The following is a 19,105-nucleotide window of genomic DNA, read 5'->3' as shown; positions in this document are numbered from 1 at the left end:
TCAAGCTGCAACCACCCCAGGCATAGGCAGAAACAAGCTCGTTGGAGGGCTTGTATGGAGCCTGTGCCTTCCCCAGGAGAGTGGTAAAGCCCAATTCAGGTGGAATCCCTCCCTTAAGGAATTCAGACACCAGGGCTTGGTAATTTGAAGCCATTAAAACAAGCCTACAACCTCTTCTCTGTCTCTACCACACCCCCAGCAGGGAAAATCTACAAAAGTTAAAGGTACTGTATCAGCTTATGCTAGTGGGACCTGCAGGCAGACAAGCGTGACATATTGGGCAGGAAAAGAAAAACAGAATCCAGAGACTTCACAGGAAAGTCTTTCAACGTGCTGGGTCTCACCCTCAGGGAAAACCAATGCAGGTGACTCTTTCCTCCTGATAGGAGGCCAGTTTGGTCTGGGAAAATCCAGCTGGGGTATATAATACCTAAGTAAACCCTCCTAAGGGTGGGGAGAAAAAGGCACCATACAAGCAGGGCAAGAAACAAGAAAACAAGAACTGAAAAATTCTCTGTTAAATAAAACTTAAGTTAGAGGTCCAGATAAAGGTGAACTGAATGTCAAAAAACAGACAGACAACAAATTCAACCAACAAGAAAACCCTAGGTGGGGGAAGTGAAAGCAATCTCCAGAATAAACTAATTAAGGTAATTAATTAAATGCCTAGACACCAGCAAAAAAAACAAATCACACTAGGAAAATTGAAGATATGGCCCAGTCAAAGGAACAAACCAACAATTCAAATGACATACAGGAGCTGAAACAATTAATTCAGAATATACAAACAGACATGGAAAACCTCATCAAAAACCAAGTCAATGAATTGAGGGAGGATATAAAGAAGGCAAGGAATGAACAAAAAGAAGAAATTAAAAGTCTGAAAAAACAAATCACAGAACTTATGGGAATGAAAGGCATGGTAGAAGAGATGGAAAAAACAATGGAAACCTATTGTTAGATTCTGAGAGGCAGAAGATAGGATTATTGAACTGTAGGATGGAACATCGGAAATCCGACAAGCAAAAGAAAATACAGGGAAAAAAACTGGAAAAATATGAGCAGGGATGCAGGGAATTGAATGACAATATGAAGCACATGAATATACCTGTTGTGGGTGTCCCAGAAGAAGAAGAGAAGGGAAAAGGAGGAGAAAAACTAATGAAGGAAATTATCACTGAAAATTTCCCAACACTTATGAAACTTAAAATTACAGATCCAAGAAGAGCAGCGTACCCCAAAGAGAATAGATCCAAATAGATGTACTCCAAGACACTTACTAATCAGAATGTCAGATGTCAAAGAGAAAGAGAGAATCTTGAAAGCAGCAAGAGAAAAGCAATCTATCACATACAAGGGAAGCCCAATAAGACTATGCATAGATTTCTCAGCACAAACCATGTTGGCGAGAAGACAGTGGGATGATATATTTAATTTACTAAAAGACAAAAACTGCCAACCAAGAATTCTATATCCAGCAAAATTGTCCTTCAAAAATGAGGGAGAAATTAAAACATTTTCAGGCAAAAAACTCACTGAGATAATTTGTGACCAAGAGACCAGCTCTGCAAGAAATACTAAAGGGAGCATTAGAGACAGATTTGAAAAGACAGAAGAGAGAGGTGTGGAGAAAAGTATAGAAATGAAGACTATGAGTAAAGGTAAAAAGAAGAAAAATTAGATATGACATGTAAAATCCAAAAGGTAAAATGGTAGAAGAAAGTACTACCCATGCAGTAATAACACTAAATGTTAATTGATTCAATTCCCCAATCAAAAGACATGGACTGGCAGAATGGATTAAAAAACAGGACCCATCTATATGCTGTCTACAGGAAACATATCTTAGACCCAAGGATAAACATAGGTAGAAAGCGAAAAGTTGGAAAAAGATATTTCATGCAAATAACAATCAGAAAAGAGCAGGAGTAGCTATACTAATATCCAACAAATTAGACTTCAAATGTAAAACAGTTAAAAGAGACAAAGAAGGACACTGTGCATTAATAAAAGGAACAATTCAGCAAGAAGATATAACAATCATAAATATTTATGCACCGAGACAGAATGCTCCAAAATGCATGTGGCAAACACTGAAAAGAGAAATAAGACACATCTACCATAACTGTTGGAGACTTCAATTCACGACTCTCATCAATGGACAGAATATCTAGACAGAGTCTCAATAAAGACACACAGAAATTGAATAATACAATAAATAAGCTAGACTTAACAGACATTTATAGAACATTACACCCCACAACAGCAGGATAACCCCGTTTTCTCAAGTGCTTATGGATCATTCCCAAGGATAGACCATATGCTGGCTCACAAAGCAAGTCTCAATAAATTTAAAAATATTGAAATCATAAAAAACACTTTCTCAGATCACAAAGGAATGAAGTTGAAAATCAGTAATAGGCAGAGTGTCAGAACATTCACAAATATGTGGAGGCTCAACAACATACTCTTAAAAAACCAGTGGATCAAAGAAGAAATTACAAGAGATATCAATAAATATCTCGAGGCAAAGGAAAATGAAAACACAATATATCAAAACTTATGGGACGCAGCAAAGGCAGTGCTGAGAGGAAAATTTATTGCCCTAAATGCCTGTATCATAAAAGAAGGGCAAAAATCAAAGAATTAACTGTCCACTTAGAAGTAGAGAAAGAACAGCAAACTAATCCCAAAGTAAGCAAAAGGAAAGAAATAATGAAGATTAGAGCAGAAATAAATGAAATTGAGAACATGAAAACAATTGAGAAAATCAACAAAACCAGAAGCTGGTTTTATGAGAAAATCATTAAGATTGATGGACCCTAACCAAAATTGACAAAAAGAAGAAGAGAGAGGATGCAAATAAATAAGATCAGAAATGGAAGAGGAGACATAACCACTGACCCCACAGAAATAAAGGAGGTAATAACAGGATACTATGAACAACTTTATACTAATAAATACAACAATGTAGATGAAATGGACAACTTCCTAGAAAGGCATGAACAACCAACTTTGACTCAAGAAGAAATAGATAACCTCAACAAACCAATCACAAGTAAAGAAATTGAATCAGTCATTAAGAAGCTCCCCAAAAAGAAAAGTCCAGGACCAGATGGTGTCACATGTGAATTCTACCAAACATTCCAGAAAGAATTAGTACCAATCCTGCTCAAACTCTTCAAAAAGATGAAGAGAGGGAAAGCTACCTAATTCATTCTACAAAGCCAACATCACCCTCATACCAAAGCCAGACAAAGATATTACTAAAACAGAATACTACAGACCAACCGCTCTAATGAATATAGATGCAAAAATCCTCAACAAAATTCTAGCAAATTGAATCCAACTGCACATTAAAGAATTAGACATCATGACCAAGTAGGATTCATCCCAGGTACGCAAGGATGGTTCAACATAAGAAAATCAATTAATGTAATACACCATATCAACAAATCAAAGCAGAAAAACCAAACGATCATCTCGATTGATGCAGAAGAGGCATTTGACAAAATTCAACATTCTTTCCTGTTGAAAACACTTCAAAGGATAGGAATAGAATGGAACTTCCTCAAAATGATAAAGGGAATATATGAAAAAGCCACAGCTAACATCATCCTCAATGGGGAAAAACTGAAAAATTTCCCCCTAAGATCAGGAACGAGACCAGGATGTCCACCATCACCACTGTTATTCAACATTGTGTTGGAAGTTCTAGCCAGAGCAATTAGACAAGAAAAAGAAATACAAGGCATCAAAATTGGAAAGGAAGAAGTAAAACTCTCACTGTTTGCAGATGATATGATACTATATGTTGAAAACCCTGAAAAATGCACAGCAAAACTACTAGAACTAATAAACGAGTACAGCAAAGTGGCAGGTTACAAGATCAACATTCAAAAATCTGTAGTGTTTCTATACACTAGTAATGAACAATCTGAGGGGGAAATCAAGAAAAGAATTCCATTTACAATTGCAACTGAAAGAATAAAATACTTAGGAACGAATTTAACTAAACAGACAAAAGACCTATACAAAGAAAACTACAAGAAATTGTTAAAAGAAATCACAGAAGACCTAAACAGATGGAAGGGCATACCGTGTTCATGGATTAGAGACTAAATATAGTTACAATGACAATTGTACCTAAATTGATTTACAGATTCAATGCAATACCAATCAAAATTCCAACAGCTTACTTTTCAGAATAGAAAAACCAATAAGCAAATTTATCTGGAAGGGCAGGGTGCCCCGAATTGCTAAAAGTATCTCGAGGAAAAAAAACGAAGCTGGAAGTCTCACGCTGCCTAACTTTAAGGCATATTACGAAGCGACAGTGGTCAAAACAGCATGGTAATGGCATAAAGATAGATATACTGACCAATGGAATTGAATAGAGTGTTCAGATACAGACCCTCTCATCTATGGACATTTGATCTTTGATAAGGCAGTCAAGCCAACTCACCTGGGACAGAACAGTCTCTTCAATAAATGGTGCCTAGAGAACTGGATATCCATATGCAAAAGAATGAAAGAGGACCCATATCTCCCACCCTATACAAAAGTTAACTCAAAATGGTTCAAAGATCTTGACATTAGGTCTAAGACCATAAAACAGTTAGAGGAAAATGTAGGGAAATATCTTATAAATCTTATAATTGGAGGTGGTTTTATAGACCTTACACCTAAAGCAAGAGCACTGAAGAAAGAAAGAAATGGGAACTCCTCAAAATTAAACACTTTGGAGCATCAAAGAACTTCATCAAGAAAGTACAATGACAGCCTACACAATGGGAGACAATATTTGGAAATGACATATCAGATAAAGGTCTAGTATCCAGAATTTATAAAGAGATTGTTCAACTCAACAACAAAAAGACAGCCAATCCAATTACAAAATGGGAAAAAGACTTGAACAGACACTACTCAGAAGAAGAAATACAAATGGCCAAAAGGCACATGAAGAGATGCTCAACGTCCCTGGCCATTAGAGAAATGCAAATCAAAACCACAAGGAGATATCATCTCACACCCACCAGAATGGCCATTATCAACAAAACAGAAAATGACAAGTGCTGGAGAGGATGCGGAGAAAGAGGCACACTTATCCACTGTTGGTGGGAATGTCAAATGGTGCAACCGCTGTGGAAGGCAGTTTGGCGGTTCCTCAAAAAGCTGAATATAGAATTGCCATATGACCCGGCAATACCATTGCTAGGTTCCTACTCAGAGGACTTAAGGGCAAAGACACAAACGGACACTTGCACATCAATATTTATAGCAGCATTATTTACAATTGCAAAGAGATGGAAACAGCCAAAATATCCATCAACAGACAAGTGGCTAAACAAACTGTAGTATATACACACAATGGAATATTATGCAGCTTTAAGACAGAATAAAGTTATTAAGCATGTAACAGCATGGATGGACCTTGAGAACATTATGCTGAGTGAGACTAGCCGAAAACAAAAGGACAAATACTGTATGGTCTCACTGATATGAACAGACATTAGTGAATAAACTTGGAATATGTCATTGGTAAGAGAGACCATCAAGAGATAGAAAAAGGGTGAGATATTGGGTAATTGGAGCTGAAGGGATACAGACTGTGCAACAGGACTGGATACAAAAACTCAGAAATGGACAGCACAATACTACCTAACTGTAATATAATTATGTTAAAACACTGAATGAAGCTGCATGTGAGAATGACAGAAGGAGGAGGGCTGGGGGCATACATGAAATCAGAAAGAAAGATAGATGTTAAAAGATTGAGATGGTATAATCTAGGAATGCCTAGAGTGTATAACAATAGTGACTAAAAGTACAAATTTTAAAAATGTTTTTGCATGAGGAAGAACAAAGGAATGTCTTTATTGCAGGGTGCTGAAAATAGATGGCAATTAATATTATAAAATGTCACCTTATGTGTGAGACTAAAGCAAAAAATGTTTATTTGGTACAAAATTTATATTTTGACTAGTGCATTTCCTAATATAACTTATGTAGATAGTTTGATTGAACACCATAGGTTCTTGGAATCTCAGGTAGGACATGAGATTTTGTTGGTTTGTCCAGAGTGATGCCCCAATGAATCCCAGAGTGATTCGATCTGTGAGTGGAAAAATATTTGCAAAGCCCCTTTTGGGTAATAGTGAGAACGGGGAGAAATTCAACTTCCCCAAGTTCAATTCTTGATATTCTCACAAGCACTGTGGACAACCAAAGCTATAGGCTGGGCCCCCAGTCTTGGGGTTTGTTCATATGAAACTTAACCCCAAAAAGGATAGGCCAAGTCTACTTAACATTTAGGCCTAAGAGTCACCCCAAGAGAACTTCTTTTGTTGCTCAGATGTGGCCTATCTCTCCAGCCAACACAACAAACAATCTGACCACCCTCCCCCTGTCCATGTGGGACATGACTTCCAGGGGTGTGGATCTTCCTGGCAACATGGGACAGAAATCCCAGAATGAGCTGAGATTCAGCATCAAGGGATTGAGAAAAACCCTAGAATGAGCTGAGACTTAGCAACAAGGGATTGAGAAAACCTTCTCGACCAAAAGGTGGAAGAGTGAAATGAGACTAAGTGTCAATGGCTGAGAGATTCCAAACAGAGTTGAGAGGTTATCCTGGAGGTTCTTCTTACACATTAAGTAGTTATCACCTTGTTAGTCAAGATGTAATGGAGAGGCTGGAGGGAACTGCCTGAAAATGTAGAGCTGTGTTCCAGTAGCCATGTTTCTTGAGGATGATTGAACAATGATATAGCTTTCACAATGTGACTGTGTGATTGTGAAAACCTTGTGTCTGATGCTCCTTTTATCTACCTTGTCAACAAACAAGTAGAACATATGGGATAAAGGGGGAACAAATGCGAAAATAAATTTGGTTTGAAATGTTAGTGATCAATGAAAGCGAGGGGTAAGGGGTATGGCAGGTATAATCTTTTTTTTCTTTTCTGTTTTCGTTTTATTTCTTTTTCTGAATTTTGCAAATGCTGTAAGAAATGATGAATATGGAACTAAGTGATCATATTGTGAGTTACTGATTAGATATGTTAATGCTTTATTTGGTTTCTTAAATTTTTTTAAATTAATAAATAAATTAAAAAAAAAAGTTTCAGGTACTTCCCTCTAGCCACTCAAATACACCATACACTAAGAAGGGATATCTACATAATGCCTAAGAATAACCTCTAGGATAACCTGTTTACTCTGTTTCAAATCTATCAGCCACTGAAACTTTATGTTGTCTCATTTCTCTCTTTATCCTTTTGGTGAAGAAAGCTTCTTTAATCCCATGATGCCAAGTCCCAGCTCATCTCGGGAGTTCTGTTCCACATTGTCAGGGAGAGTTACACCCCTGGGAATCATGTTCCACGTAAGGGGGAGGGCAGTGAGTTCACCTGCCGAGTTGGTTTAGAGAGAGACCACATCTGAGCAACAAAAGAGGTTCTCTGGGGTTGACTCTTAGGCATATTTATAAGTAGGCTTAGCCTATCCTTTCCAGGAATAAATTTTATAAAGGTGAACCCCAAAATCAACGGCTTAACCTATTGATTTGGTTATCCCTACTGCTTGTGAGAATATCAGAAATTCTTCAAATGTGGAAGTTGAATATTTTCTCCTTTCTCCCATCCCTGAAAAGGATCTTAAAGTCAAGTATATTCCTATAATTCATAAAAACAAGAAATTAATTTTGGCAATTATAAAATTTTGCATAAAAGTGAAATTCCAAGTAAAATTAACTCAAAGCAAACCTTACATGGACACATATTACTATCAAGGGAGTTTGCTACTTACTTATCAGGTTTTCAAATTATATAAAGCTTACCTTATTTATTAGAATGGGGACACTGAAGAACTGGAATATTTTGCCGAATTTTATATAACAAGTGTATTGTGAAGCAATTAAATATAAGAAACTCTGTTAGACATTACCGGATTTTCACAAAAAAATATAACACTCTGTTTGCTAAAACAAATCATAGTCATCTAAGTAACTCTAGGCTGATTACATTCCAATCTACAAATACCTGCCAGATAACAGGTAAAAGTTAGGTGTATTGTACAAATTACAAAATCGTAATTGAATGTGATGGTATTAAGAATTACTGATTATATATGTAGAATGGAATGATATCTTATGTTTTGTTTGTTCGTTAATTTTTTTTTATTTATAAAAAAAAGTAAAAAAGAAAAAAAAACTAAAAGGAAGTCATTTCCCACTAAAAGGAAGCAATGCTGATTCCAGGTTAAGGCAGAAAACATCCAGTCAGAAGAGAAAGTAAAGAAATTGTACTAGATTTGAGTCAAAGGGTCTCAAGGGGCCCCTTGAATAAATTCCGCCTAATCAACCAATAATGGGAGGATACAAGTATTATTAAGCATCATCACTACAATGGACTGAAATATATCAAATATGCTAACAAATTTCAAAGTAGTAAATAAAGGAATTGAGCATTAAAAAAATCGTAATTGACAGGTATAAGCTATTAATGGGCAAGACTTATAAATGCATGTGTAATGCAAAATACTCATTCAATAGAATCTCTTCCATGTAATGCCATAAAGAAGAGTCAATATGATGACAGGGCAGGCCTCAGCAAGTTTCAAATATTTAGAGTTTAATATTACCAGTAGAATATTTTACTGTAAATTTGCATTTCTTCTGAAACCTTATAATTAAACCAACATGCAATTCTTTTCATACCATTTTCTAAACTCTCAAAAGTAATACAAATTTGCAGGAAAATATTATTATATTTGCTTAACTGGAGATTTCCACTTACATAAGCAAAGAAATTTATCATCACTCAATCCTTATTTAATTAATAATTTTACTTTACAAATATCGACTACATATTGAAAATTAAATCCAAAATATAGGCATCACATATTCAGTAGGAAATTCAAAATATAAGTTGGCATCAAACTCCACAACTATCAGAAAGAAAAAAGTTTTTGCATTGTTTACCCAATCTAATAATCAAAAAAGTCATAAATTATTTGACATAATACCAGTTACCAATAAGTCTGTCCCTCGGTTCCTCTTATATCAAGCATTTCTATTGGGATGGAAATTTACACTTATAAAATTACAGATATAGATAAAGAAACCGCAGTTTTGTACAACTGAATTATAAATATAAGAAACTGTGAATACTATACTGAGATCCCAAGTACAATTCATGAAATACCTTTCAAATTACATTCTGAGAAAAAATATGTTGCACTTCAGCACCATTAGCTCTGTTCTAAGAAAGAATAATACTAAGAAAAAATAGTATTAAACATTTCAAATTTATGAAAAAAAGGTATTAAAACATTGTAAATTTATGATTTAAAAATTTATAAATAGTATAAATTTTATCAATTTAAAATGGAAAAATACTTGCAAACTTAAAGTATCTATAGAAAAAGGCTTACTTACCTTCATCCACAGAAAACTGACAGCTCTTATCATTGAAGAAAAGAATTTTCTTCTTATCAGGACGATTTACAAATAGTATCTGATCCCCTAAAGCCTTAAAGATAAAGAAAGATTTTTCACTTAAATCCAAATTATCTCACCAAAAGAGTTTTTGAGTATACAACAAAGGACTCCCATTTCTTTTAACCCACAGTATACCAGTAGGGTCCACTGTATACAATGTTAGTTTTTGAGTTTCTTTCTTGAGGAGTTCTGATCATTTTTAAGGATTGCTATTTCAAGACTTTTATTCTTAGAGGTCCTCTAAAGCACAAAAAGAAAATGATTTATTTTTTCAAAACAGAATTAAATTCATTCTATTTTATACTTACTATGTGGAGCCACTGGATGCAATTATTAATCTAAAATACACTGTGGAATCTTAGTTATCTTATTTTTCCTACATCTTGAAATATTTTGCTAACCAGTAATTATTACTCATCAATTATTCCCAATTAAGTGTTAAAAAAGTTAAAATAATAAGAAAATGGAAGAATGCTTAAATCACCTAGAAACATGATGCAACAGTGAAATAAACAGCCATCCTTCAGTGTCTTATGGAATTGCCCAAAGTTTTGTGCCTCTATCAAGAAGATATAAAGGAATGGAGACACTGTGCTTGTAGACTTTTAGCTTTCACTGAATATAGTTGGGAATTAAGAATTTAGAATTTTTTACTTTCTACCCTTCCTAGCAAAGAGAAGAAAACTGATAGAAGATATTCTTCTACTAATAGATGAAACAAAAGATGAATGCAAACAGCCAGAAAGGAGCACTCTAGACTCTAATGATGATATGAAATTTATCATAGAAATAAAAATCTGACACTGTCTTCTGATGACAACATCACAATACATATTCTCAAGTTTAAAAAACAGTATGTGAATAAGATCTTTCCAAGGACAAAAAAAGAAATAAGGTATTCTCATCCTGTTATTCAGGAAGGACTTCATCATACAAGATTTGGCAATAAGAACTTGAACTATCTCACCCTGTCTAAAGGTCATATGGTAGTATTCTTTCATCTTTTTGATGTGTATGCCAAAATTTACTGAATACAGGTTTGCTATGTTAAAATTCTTATGAAAATTTCAAATAAAGGTACCTTTCATTATCTCTTTATTATGTAAATTATTCATAAAATGATTTAAAATATCAAAAACTAATTAAAAATAGAGTCCTTGGGAAGTAGCTAGTAAATGATGATGGCAAGATAAGTAAAGAAAATGGAAATAAAAACAACTAGAAAGCAGGTAAATCAATATATTACCTTAAACATAAATGTATTATATTACAAATATAGAATGGCATAATAAGAATATACTGGCAGTTAATTTAATTTATTAAAAAACTCTCAAATAACAATTACTGAGGGATAAGCCATCTGGAATTGTCACTGGTTTTCCTCATTCTCTTGTTTTCTCACTTGGGCAGTTCTTTTTGTTCCTTTCTAGTACTATATTATACATTTCTTCAAAGCACTCTTTGGGCAACAAAGAGACAGTGATAGTTATCTTCTACCTCCATCATGAACTGAACAAAAGGAAGCAAAGCAGAAGAGATTTAACTTAGCTATAGCAAAGCATTCCCTTACTTAGGATAGACCATATCTTTGCATTTTTAAACACAGAATAAAACTCCTATGTTTTGAATAATTAAAAACAATCCTATCTGAAAGTGAGAATGCATAGATTGGGAGTACGTCTGGCCCAATCTGTCTGGTGGTAGCCTGAGAGACTTGCCATTCCAGAACTTGCCCTGCGTGTGGAAGGCAGTTCACAGAACTCTCCTACAGAATGCTATGGGAGAACAGTCAAAATCTGCTGCCTGGGGCAAGGGACTGCTGGCTGTATGACATACAGTGCAGCCCAGGACCCCGAGGAAACTGTTTCCTAGGGAATAGGGGACATTCATATCTATGTAAATGGGAGAATACCCAGGGCCACATGTGCATGCACAAGACAGGACACAAACACACATACACACACACACACAGAAAGGATTAGGGCAGCCCTTACACTCTGATCTTGGGCTATTCTCTAAACTGTATGGATAAGCCCTGAAAAAGAGCACTCCAACTGGTCATTCTGCAAAGACTGGGGAAGGTAGGGGGCAGTTTTGCTTGTTTGCTCCTTGGCATTTAAGAAAGCTCTTCACAAAACTACCTGGATTCACGCTTAAGGAAAAGATACCTCAAAGTCTAAACTTCAATAAAAAAATATATATCAACATCTTAAAATGGCCAGGTATCAACAAAAGATTATACAATGTAGAAAGAATCAGGAAGTGATGGCCCAGAAAAAAATAAAATAAAAGCATGAGAAACCATCAATGAGGAGAACCAGATCTGAAATATTACAGACATTTTTTTTTAATGGTCCTAATTATGCTGAAAGAGCTACAGGAAAATATAGAAAAGAACTAGAGGAAATCAGGCGAACAATAGATGAGCACAAAGAATATCAAGAGAGACAGAAATTATGAGAAGGAAGCAAATACCTAAAGACCACTGGTAACAGGAATTAAAATTCCCTAGAGGAGTTCAGCAGCAGATTGGAACTGGTAGAAGAAAGAATCCAAGAACTTGAAGATAAGATAATTGAAATCATTTAAACTTAGGGACAGAAAGAATAAAGAAAAGTAAACAGAGTCTGAGGAACCTGTGATTCACCATCAAGCATACCGATATATATGCACTGTGGGAGTCCTAGACAGCAAAGAAAGAAAGAGGCAGAGAGAAAATTCAAAGAAATAATGGCTGAAAACTTCCCAAATTTAACAAGATGTGAATATACACATCCAAGACACTCAAAGAATTTCAAACAGGATAAACTCAGATAGACCCATGCCATAGCATATTATGCTCAACTTGTCAAATATCAAAGAAGAAGAGAGAATTCTGAAAGCTACAAGACAAAAGCAACATGTTACAATCAAGGAAGCCTCAACAAGATCAAGTGCTGATTTCTCATCAGAAACCACTGGAAATCTCCCACCTGTGCCTTCCCCAGGGGAGGGGTGAAGCCCAACTTAGGTGGAATCCCTCTCTCAAGGAATTCAGACCCCAGGGCTTGGCAATTTGAAGCCATTAAAACCAGCCTACAACCCTTCCTCTGTCTCCACCATGCCCCCAGCAGGGAGAGGTTTCCAAAGTTAAAGGAGCCACAACATCTTTTGCTGGTGGGACCCGCAGGCAGACAAGTGCCACATACTGGGCAGGATAAGAAAAACAGAGCCCAGAGACGTCACAGGAAAGTCTTTCAACCTGCTGGGTCTCACCCTCAGGGAAAACTGACGCAGGTGACTCCTTCCCCCTGATAGGAGGCCAGTTTAGTCCGAGAAAACCCGGCAGGAGTTTGTAATACCTATGTAGACCCGCCTAAGCGTGGTGGGGGGGGCACCATACAAGCAGGGCAAGAAACAAGGAAACAAGAACTGAAAAATTACCCTCTGTTAAACAAAACTTAAGCTAGAGGTCCAGAAAAAGCTGAACTGAAGGTTGAAGAACAGATAGACAACAAACTCATCTAGCAAGAAAACCCTAGGTAACATAAGTGAAAGCAATCTCCAGAATAAACTAATTAAGGTAATTAAATGTCTAGATGCCAGCAAAAAATAAAATATCACACCAGGAAAATTGAAGATATGGCCCAGTCAAAGGAACAAACCAATAGTTCAAATGAGATACAGGAGCTGAAACAATTAATTCAGAATATACGAACAGAAATGGAAATCCTCATCAAAAATCAAATGAATCAATTGAGGGAGGACATGAAGAAGGCAAGGAATTAACAAAAAGAAGAAATGGAAAGTCTGAAAAAACAAATCACAGAACTTATGGGAATGAAAGATACAGTAGAAGAGATGAAAAAAAACAATGGAAACCTACAATGGCAGATTTCAAGCGACAGAGGTTAGGATTAGTGAACTGGAGGATGGAACATCTGAAATCCAAAAAGACACAGAAACTATAGGGAAAAGAATGGAAAATTATGAGGAGGGACTCAGGGAATTGAAAGACAATATGAAGCGCACAAATATACGTGTTGTGGGAGTCCTGGAAGGAGAAGAGAAGGGAAAAGGAGGAGAAAAACAAATGGAAGAAATTATCACTGAAAATTTCCGAACTCTTATGAAAGACCTAAAATTACACATCCAAGAAGTGTAGTGCACCCCAAAGAGAATAGATCCAAACAGGCGTTCTCCAAGACACTTACTAGTCAGAATGTCAGAGATCAAAGAGAGGATCTTGAAAGCAGCAAGAGAAAAGCAATCCAACACATACAAGGGAAACCCAATAAGACTATGTGTAGATTTCTCAGCAGAAACCATGGAGGCGAGAAGACAGTGGGATGATATATTTAAATTACTAAAAGAGAAAAACTGCCAACCAAGAATTTTATACCCAGCAAAATTGTCCTTGAAAAATGAGGGAAAAATTAAAACATTTTCAGACAAAAAGTCACTGAGAGAGTTTGTGATCAAGAGAGCAGCTCTGCAAGAAATACTAACAGGAGCACTAGAGACAGGTATGAAAAGACAGAAGAGAGAGGTGTGGAGAAGAGTGTAGAAAGAAAGAAAATCAGATATGACATACAAAATACCAAAGGCAAAATGGTAAAGGAAAGTATTACCCGAACAGTAATAACAGTAAATGTTAATGGATTGAATTCCCCAATCAAAATACATAGACTGGCAGAATGGATTAAAAAACAGGATCCTTCTATATGCTGTCTACAGGAAACACATTTTAGACCCAAAGATAAACATAGGTTGAAAGTGAAAGGTTGGGAAAAGATATTTCATGCAAAGAACAACCAGAAAAGAGCAGGAGTAGCTATACTAATATCCAACAAATTAGACTTCAAATGTAAAACAGTTAAAAGAGACAAAGAAGGATACTATCTACTAATAAAAGGAACAATTAAACAAGAAGACATAACAATCATAAATATTTATGCACCGAACCAGAATGCCCCAAAATACATGAGGCAAACACTGCAAACATTGAAAAGGGAAATAGACACCTCTACCATAATAGTTGGAGACTTTAATTCCCCACTCTTATCAATGGACAGAACATCTAGACAGAGGATCAATAAAGAAACAGAGAATTTGAATATTACAATAAATGAGCTAGACTTAACAGACATTTATAGGACATTACACCCCACAACAGCAGAACACACCTTTTTCTCAAGTGCTCATGGATCATTCTCAAAGATAGACCATATGCTGGGTCACAAAGCAAGTCTCAACAAATTTAATAAGATTGAAATCATACACAACACTTTCTCAGATCATAAAGGAATGAAGTTGGAAATCAATAATAGGCAGAGTGCCAGAAAATTCACAAATACGTGGAGGCTCAACAATATACTCTTAAAAAACCAGTGGGTCAAGGAAGAAATTACAAGAAAAATCAGGAAATATCTTGAGGTAAATGAAAAGGAAAACACAACATATCAAAACTTATGGGACGCAGCAAAGGCAGTGCTAAGAGGGAAATTTATTGCCCTAAATGCCTATATCAGAAAAGAAGAAAGGGCAAAAATTCAGGAATTAACTGTCCACTTGGAAGAACTGGAGAAAGAACAGCAAACTAACCCCAAAGCAAGCAAAAGGAAAGAAATAACAAAGATTAGAGCAGAAATAAATGAAATTGAGAACATGAAAACAATAGAGAAAATCAATAAAACCAGAAGTTGGTTCTATGAGAAAATCAATAAGATTGATGGGCCCCTAGCAAGACTGACAAAAAGAAGAAGAGAGAGGATTCAAATAAATAAGATCAGAAATGGAAGAGGAGACATAACCACTGACCTCACAGAAATAAAGGAAGTAATAACAGGATACTATGAACAACTTTATGCTAATAAATATAACAATGTAGATGAAATGGACAAGTTCCTAGAAAGGAATGAACAACCAACTTTGACTCAAGAAGAAATAGATGACCTCAACAAACCAATCACAAGTAAAGAAATGGAATCAATCATTAAAAAGCTTCCCAAAAAGAAAAGTCCAGGACCAGACAGCTTCACATGTGAATTCTACCAAACATTCCAGAAAGAATTAGTAGCAATACTGCTCAAACTCTTCAAAAAAATTGAAGTGGAGGGAAAGCTACCTAATTCATTCTATGAAGCCAACATCACCGTCATACCAAAACCAGGCAAAGATATTACAAAAAAAGAAAACTACAGACCAACCGCTCTAATGAATATAGATGCAAAAATCCTCAACAAAATTCTAGCAAATCGAATCCAGCAACACATTAAAAGAATTATACATCATGACCAAGTAGGATTCATCCCAGGTATGCAAGGATGGTTCAACATAAGAAAATCAATTAATGTAATACACCATATCAACAAATCAAAGCAGAAAAATCACATGATCATCTCAATTGATGCAGAGAAGGCATCTGACCAGATTCAACATCCTTTCCTGTTGAAAACACTTCAAAGGATAGGAATACAAGGGAACTTCCTTAAAATGATAAAGGGAATATATGAAAAACCCACAGCTAATATCATCCTCAATGGGGAAAAACTGAAAAATTTCCCCCTAAGATCAGGAACAAGACAAGGATGTCCACTATCACCACTGTTATTCAACATCATGTTGGAAGTTCTAGCCAGAGCAATTAGACAAGAAAAAGAAATAAAAGGCATCGAAATTGGATAGGAAGAAGTAAAACTATCACTGTTTGCAGATGATATGATACTATATGTTGAAAACCCTGAAAAATCCACAGCAAAACTACTAGAGCTAATAAACGAGTACAGCAAAGTGGCAGGTTACAAGAGCAACATTCAAAAATCTGTAGTGTTTCTATACACTAGTAATGAACAATCTGAGGGGGAAATCAAGAAAAGAATTCCATTAACAATTGCAACTAAAGAAAAATACTTAGGAATAAATTTAACTAAAGAGACAAAAGACCTATACAAAGAAAACTACAAGAAATTGTTAAAAGAAATCACAGAAGACCTAAATAGATGGACGGGCATACCATGTTCATGGATTGGAAGAGTAAATATAGTTACAATGACAATTGTACCTAAATTGATTTACAGATTCAATGCAATACCAATCAAAATCCCAACAACTTACTTTTCAGAAATAGAAAAACCAATAAGCAAATTTATCTGGAAGGGCAGGGTGCCCCGAATTGCTAAAAGTATCTTGGGGAAAAAAAACAAAGCTGGAAGTCTCACTCTGCCGAACTTTAAGGCATATTATGAAGCCACAGTGGTCAAAACAGCATGGTACTGGCATGAAGATAGATATATTGACCAATGGAATCGAATAGAGTGCTCAGATATAGAGCTTCTCATCTATGGACATTTGATCTTTGATAAGGCAGTGAAGCCAACTCATTTGGGACAGAACAATCTCTTCAATAAATGGCGCCTAGAGAATTGGACATCCATATGCAAAAGAATGAAAGAGGACCCGTATCTCACACCCTATACAAAAGTTAACTCAAAATGGTTCAAAGATCTAAACACTAGGTCTAAGACCATAAAACAGTTAGAGGAAAATGTAGGGAGATATCTTATAAATCTTATAATTGGAGGCGGTTTTATGGCCCTTACACCTAAACCAAGAGCACTGAAGAAAGAAAGAAATAAATGGGAGCTCCTCAAAATTAAACACTTTTGCGCATCAAAGAACTTCATCAAGAAAGTAAAAAGACAGCCTACACAATGGGAGACAATATCTGGAAACGACATATCAGATAAAGGTCTAGTATCCAGAATTTATAAAGAGATTGTTCAACTCAACAACAAAAAGACAGCCAATCCAATTACAAAATGGGAAAAAGACTTGAACAGACACTACTCAGAAGAAGAAATACAAATGGCCAAAAGGCACATGGAGAGATGCTCAATGTCCCTGGCCATTAGAAAAATGCAAATCAAAACCACAATGAGATATCATCTCACACCCACCAGAATGGCCATTATCAACAAAACAGAAAATGACAAGTGCTGGAGAGGATGTGGAGAAAGAGGCACACTTATTCATTGTTGGTGGGAATGTCAAATGGTGCAACCGCTGTGGAAGGCAGTTTGGCGGTTCCTCAAAAAGCTGAATATAGAATTGCCATATGACCCAGCAATACCATTGCTAGGTTCCTACTCAGAGGACTTAAGGGCAAAGACACAAACGGACACTTGCACATCAATATTTATAGCAGCATTATTTACAATTGCAAAGAGATGGAAACAGCCAAAATATCCATCAACAGACAAGTGGCTAAACAAACTGGTATATACATACGATGGAATATCATGCAGCTTTAGATAGAATAAACTTTTGAAGTATGTAACAACATGGATGAACCTTGAGAACATTATGCTTAGTGAGACTAGCCAAAAACTAAAGGATAAATATTGTATGGTCTCACTGATATGAACTGACATTAGTGAATAAACTTGGAATATGTTGTTGGTCACAGAGACCATCAGGAGATAGAAATAGGGTAAGATATTGGGTAATTGGAGCTGAAGGGATACAGATTGTGCAATAGGACTGGATACAAAAACTCAGAAATGGACAGCACAATACTACCTAACTATAATATAATTATGTTAAAACACTGAATGAAGCTGCATGTAAGAATGATAGAGGGAGGAGGGCTGGGGACATAAATGAAATCAGAAAGAAAGATAGATGTTAAAGACTGAGATGGTATAATCTAGGAATGCCTAGAGTGTATAATAATAGTGAAATGTACAATGTACAAATTTTAAAAATGTTTTTGCATGAGGAAGAACAAAGGAATGTCATTATTGTAGGGTGCTGAAAATAGATGATAATTAATACTTTAAAATGTCACCTTATGTGTGAGACTAAAGCAAAAAATGTTTATTTGGTACAAAATTTATATTTTGACTAGAGCAATTCCTAATATAACTCATGTAGATAGCTTGATTGAATGTCATAAGTACTTGGAATCTCAGGTAGGACATGAGAGTTTGTTGGTTTGTCCAGAGTGATGCCCCGATGAATCCCAGAGTGATTTGATCAGTGACTGGAAAAGTATTTACAAGCCCCCTTCGGGGAACGGTAAGAGTGGGGAGAAATTCACCTTCCCCAAGTTGAATTCTTGATATTCACACAGGCAATGTGGACAACCAAAGCTATAGGCTGAGCCCCCAGTCTTGGGGTTTGTTCATATGAAACTTAATCCCACAAAGGATAGGTCAAGTCTACTTAAAATTTAGGCCTAGGAGTCACCCCCAAGAGAGCCTCTTTTGTTGCTCAGATGTGGCCTCTCTCTCCACCCAACATGACGAGCAGTCTCACCGCCCTCCCCCTCTCTGCGTGGGACATGACTCCCAGGGGTGTGGACCTTCCTGGCAACATGGGACAGAGATCCTGGAATGAGCTGAGACTCAGCATCAAGGGACTGAGAAAATCCCTAGAATGAGCTGAGAATTAACATCAAGGGATTGAGAGAACCTTCTCGATCAAAGGGGGTTAGAGTGAAACGTGACTAAGTGTCAATGGCTGAGAGATTCCAAACAGAGTCGAGAGGTTATCCTGGAGGTTATTCTTATGCATTAAGTAGATATCACCTTGTTGTTCAAAATGTAGTGGAGAGGCTGGAAGGAA

At 36.1% G+C, this 19,105-nt stretch overlaps 1 protein-coding gene across 2 annotated transcripts in view; it reads right to left on the bottom strand.

Annotated features, from left to right (window-relative positions):
• The window catches only part of GTF2E2 (general transcription factor IIE subunit 2), a 136,616-nt gene that overhangs the window by 33,595 nt on the left and 83,916 nt on the right, over positions 1-19,105 (bottom strand). For both annotated transcript variants that reach the window (XM_077144501.1, XM_077144504.1), the window contains exon 6: positions 9,437-9,530. In XM_077144501.1, the coding sequence (XP_077000616.1) occupies positions 9,437-9,530 (94 nt within the window). The remainder of the gene's footprint in view (positions 1-9,436; positions 9,531-19,105) is intronic.

Source organism: Tamandua tetradactyla, chromosome 26 (assembly GCF_023851605.1).
Source record: "Tamandua tetradactyla isolate mTamTet1 chromosome 26, mTamTet1.pri, whole genome shotgun sequence".
Classification (NCBI taxonomy): domain Eukaryota; kingdom Metazoa; phylum Chordata; class Mammalia; order Pilosa; family Myrmecophagidae; genus Tamandua; species Tamandua tetradactyla.
This window is presented reverse-complemented; position numbering and strand designations above follow the sequence as displayed.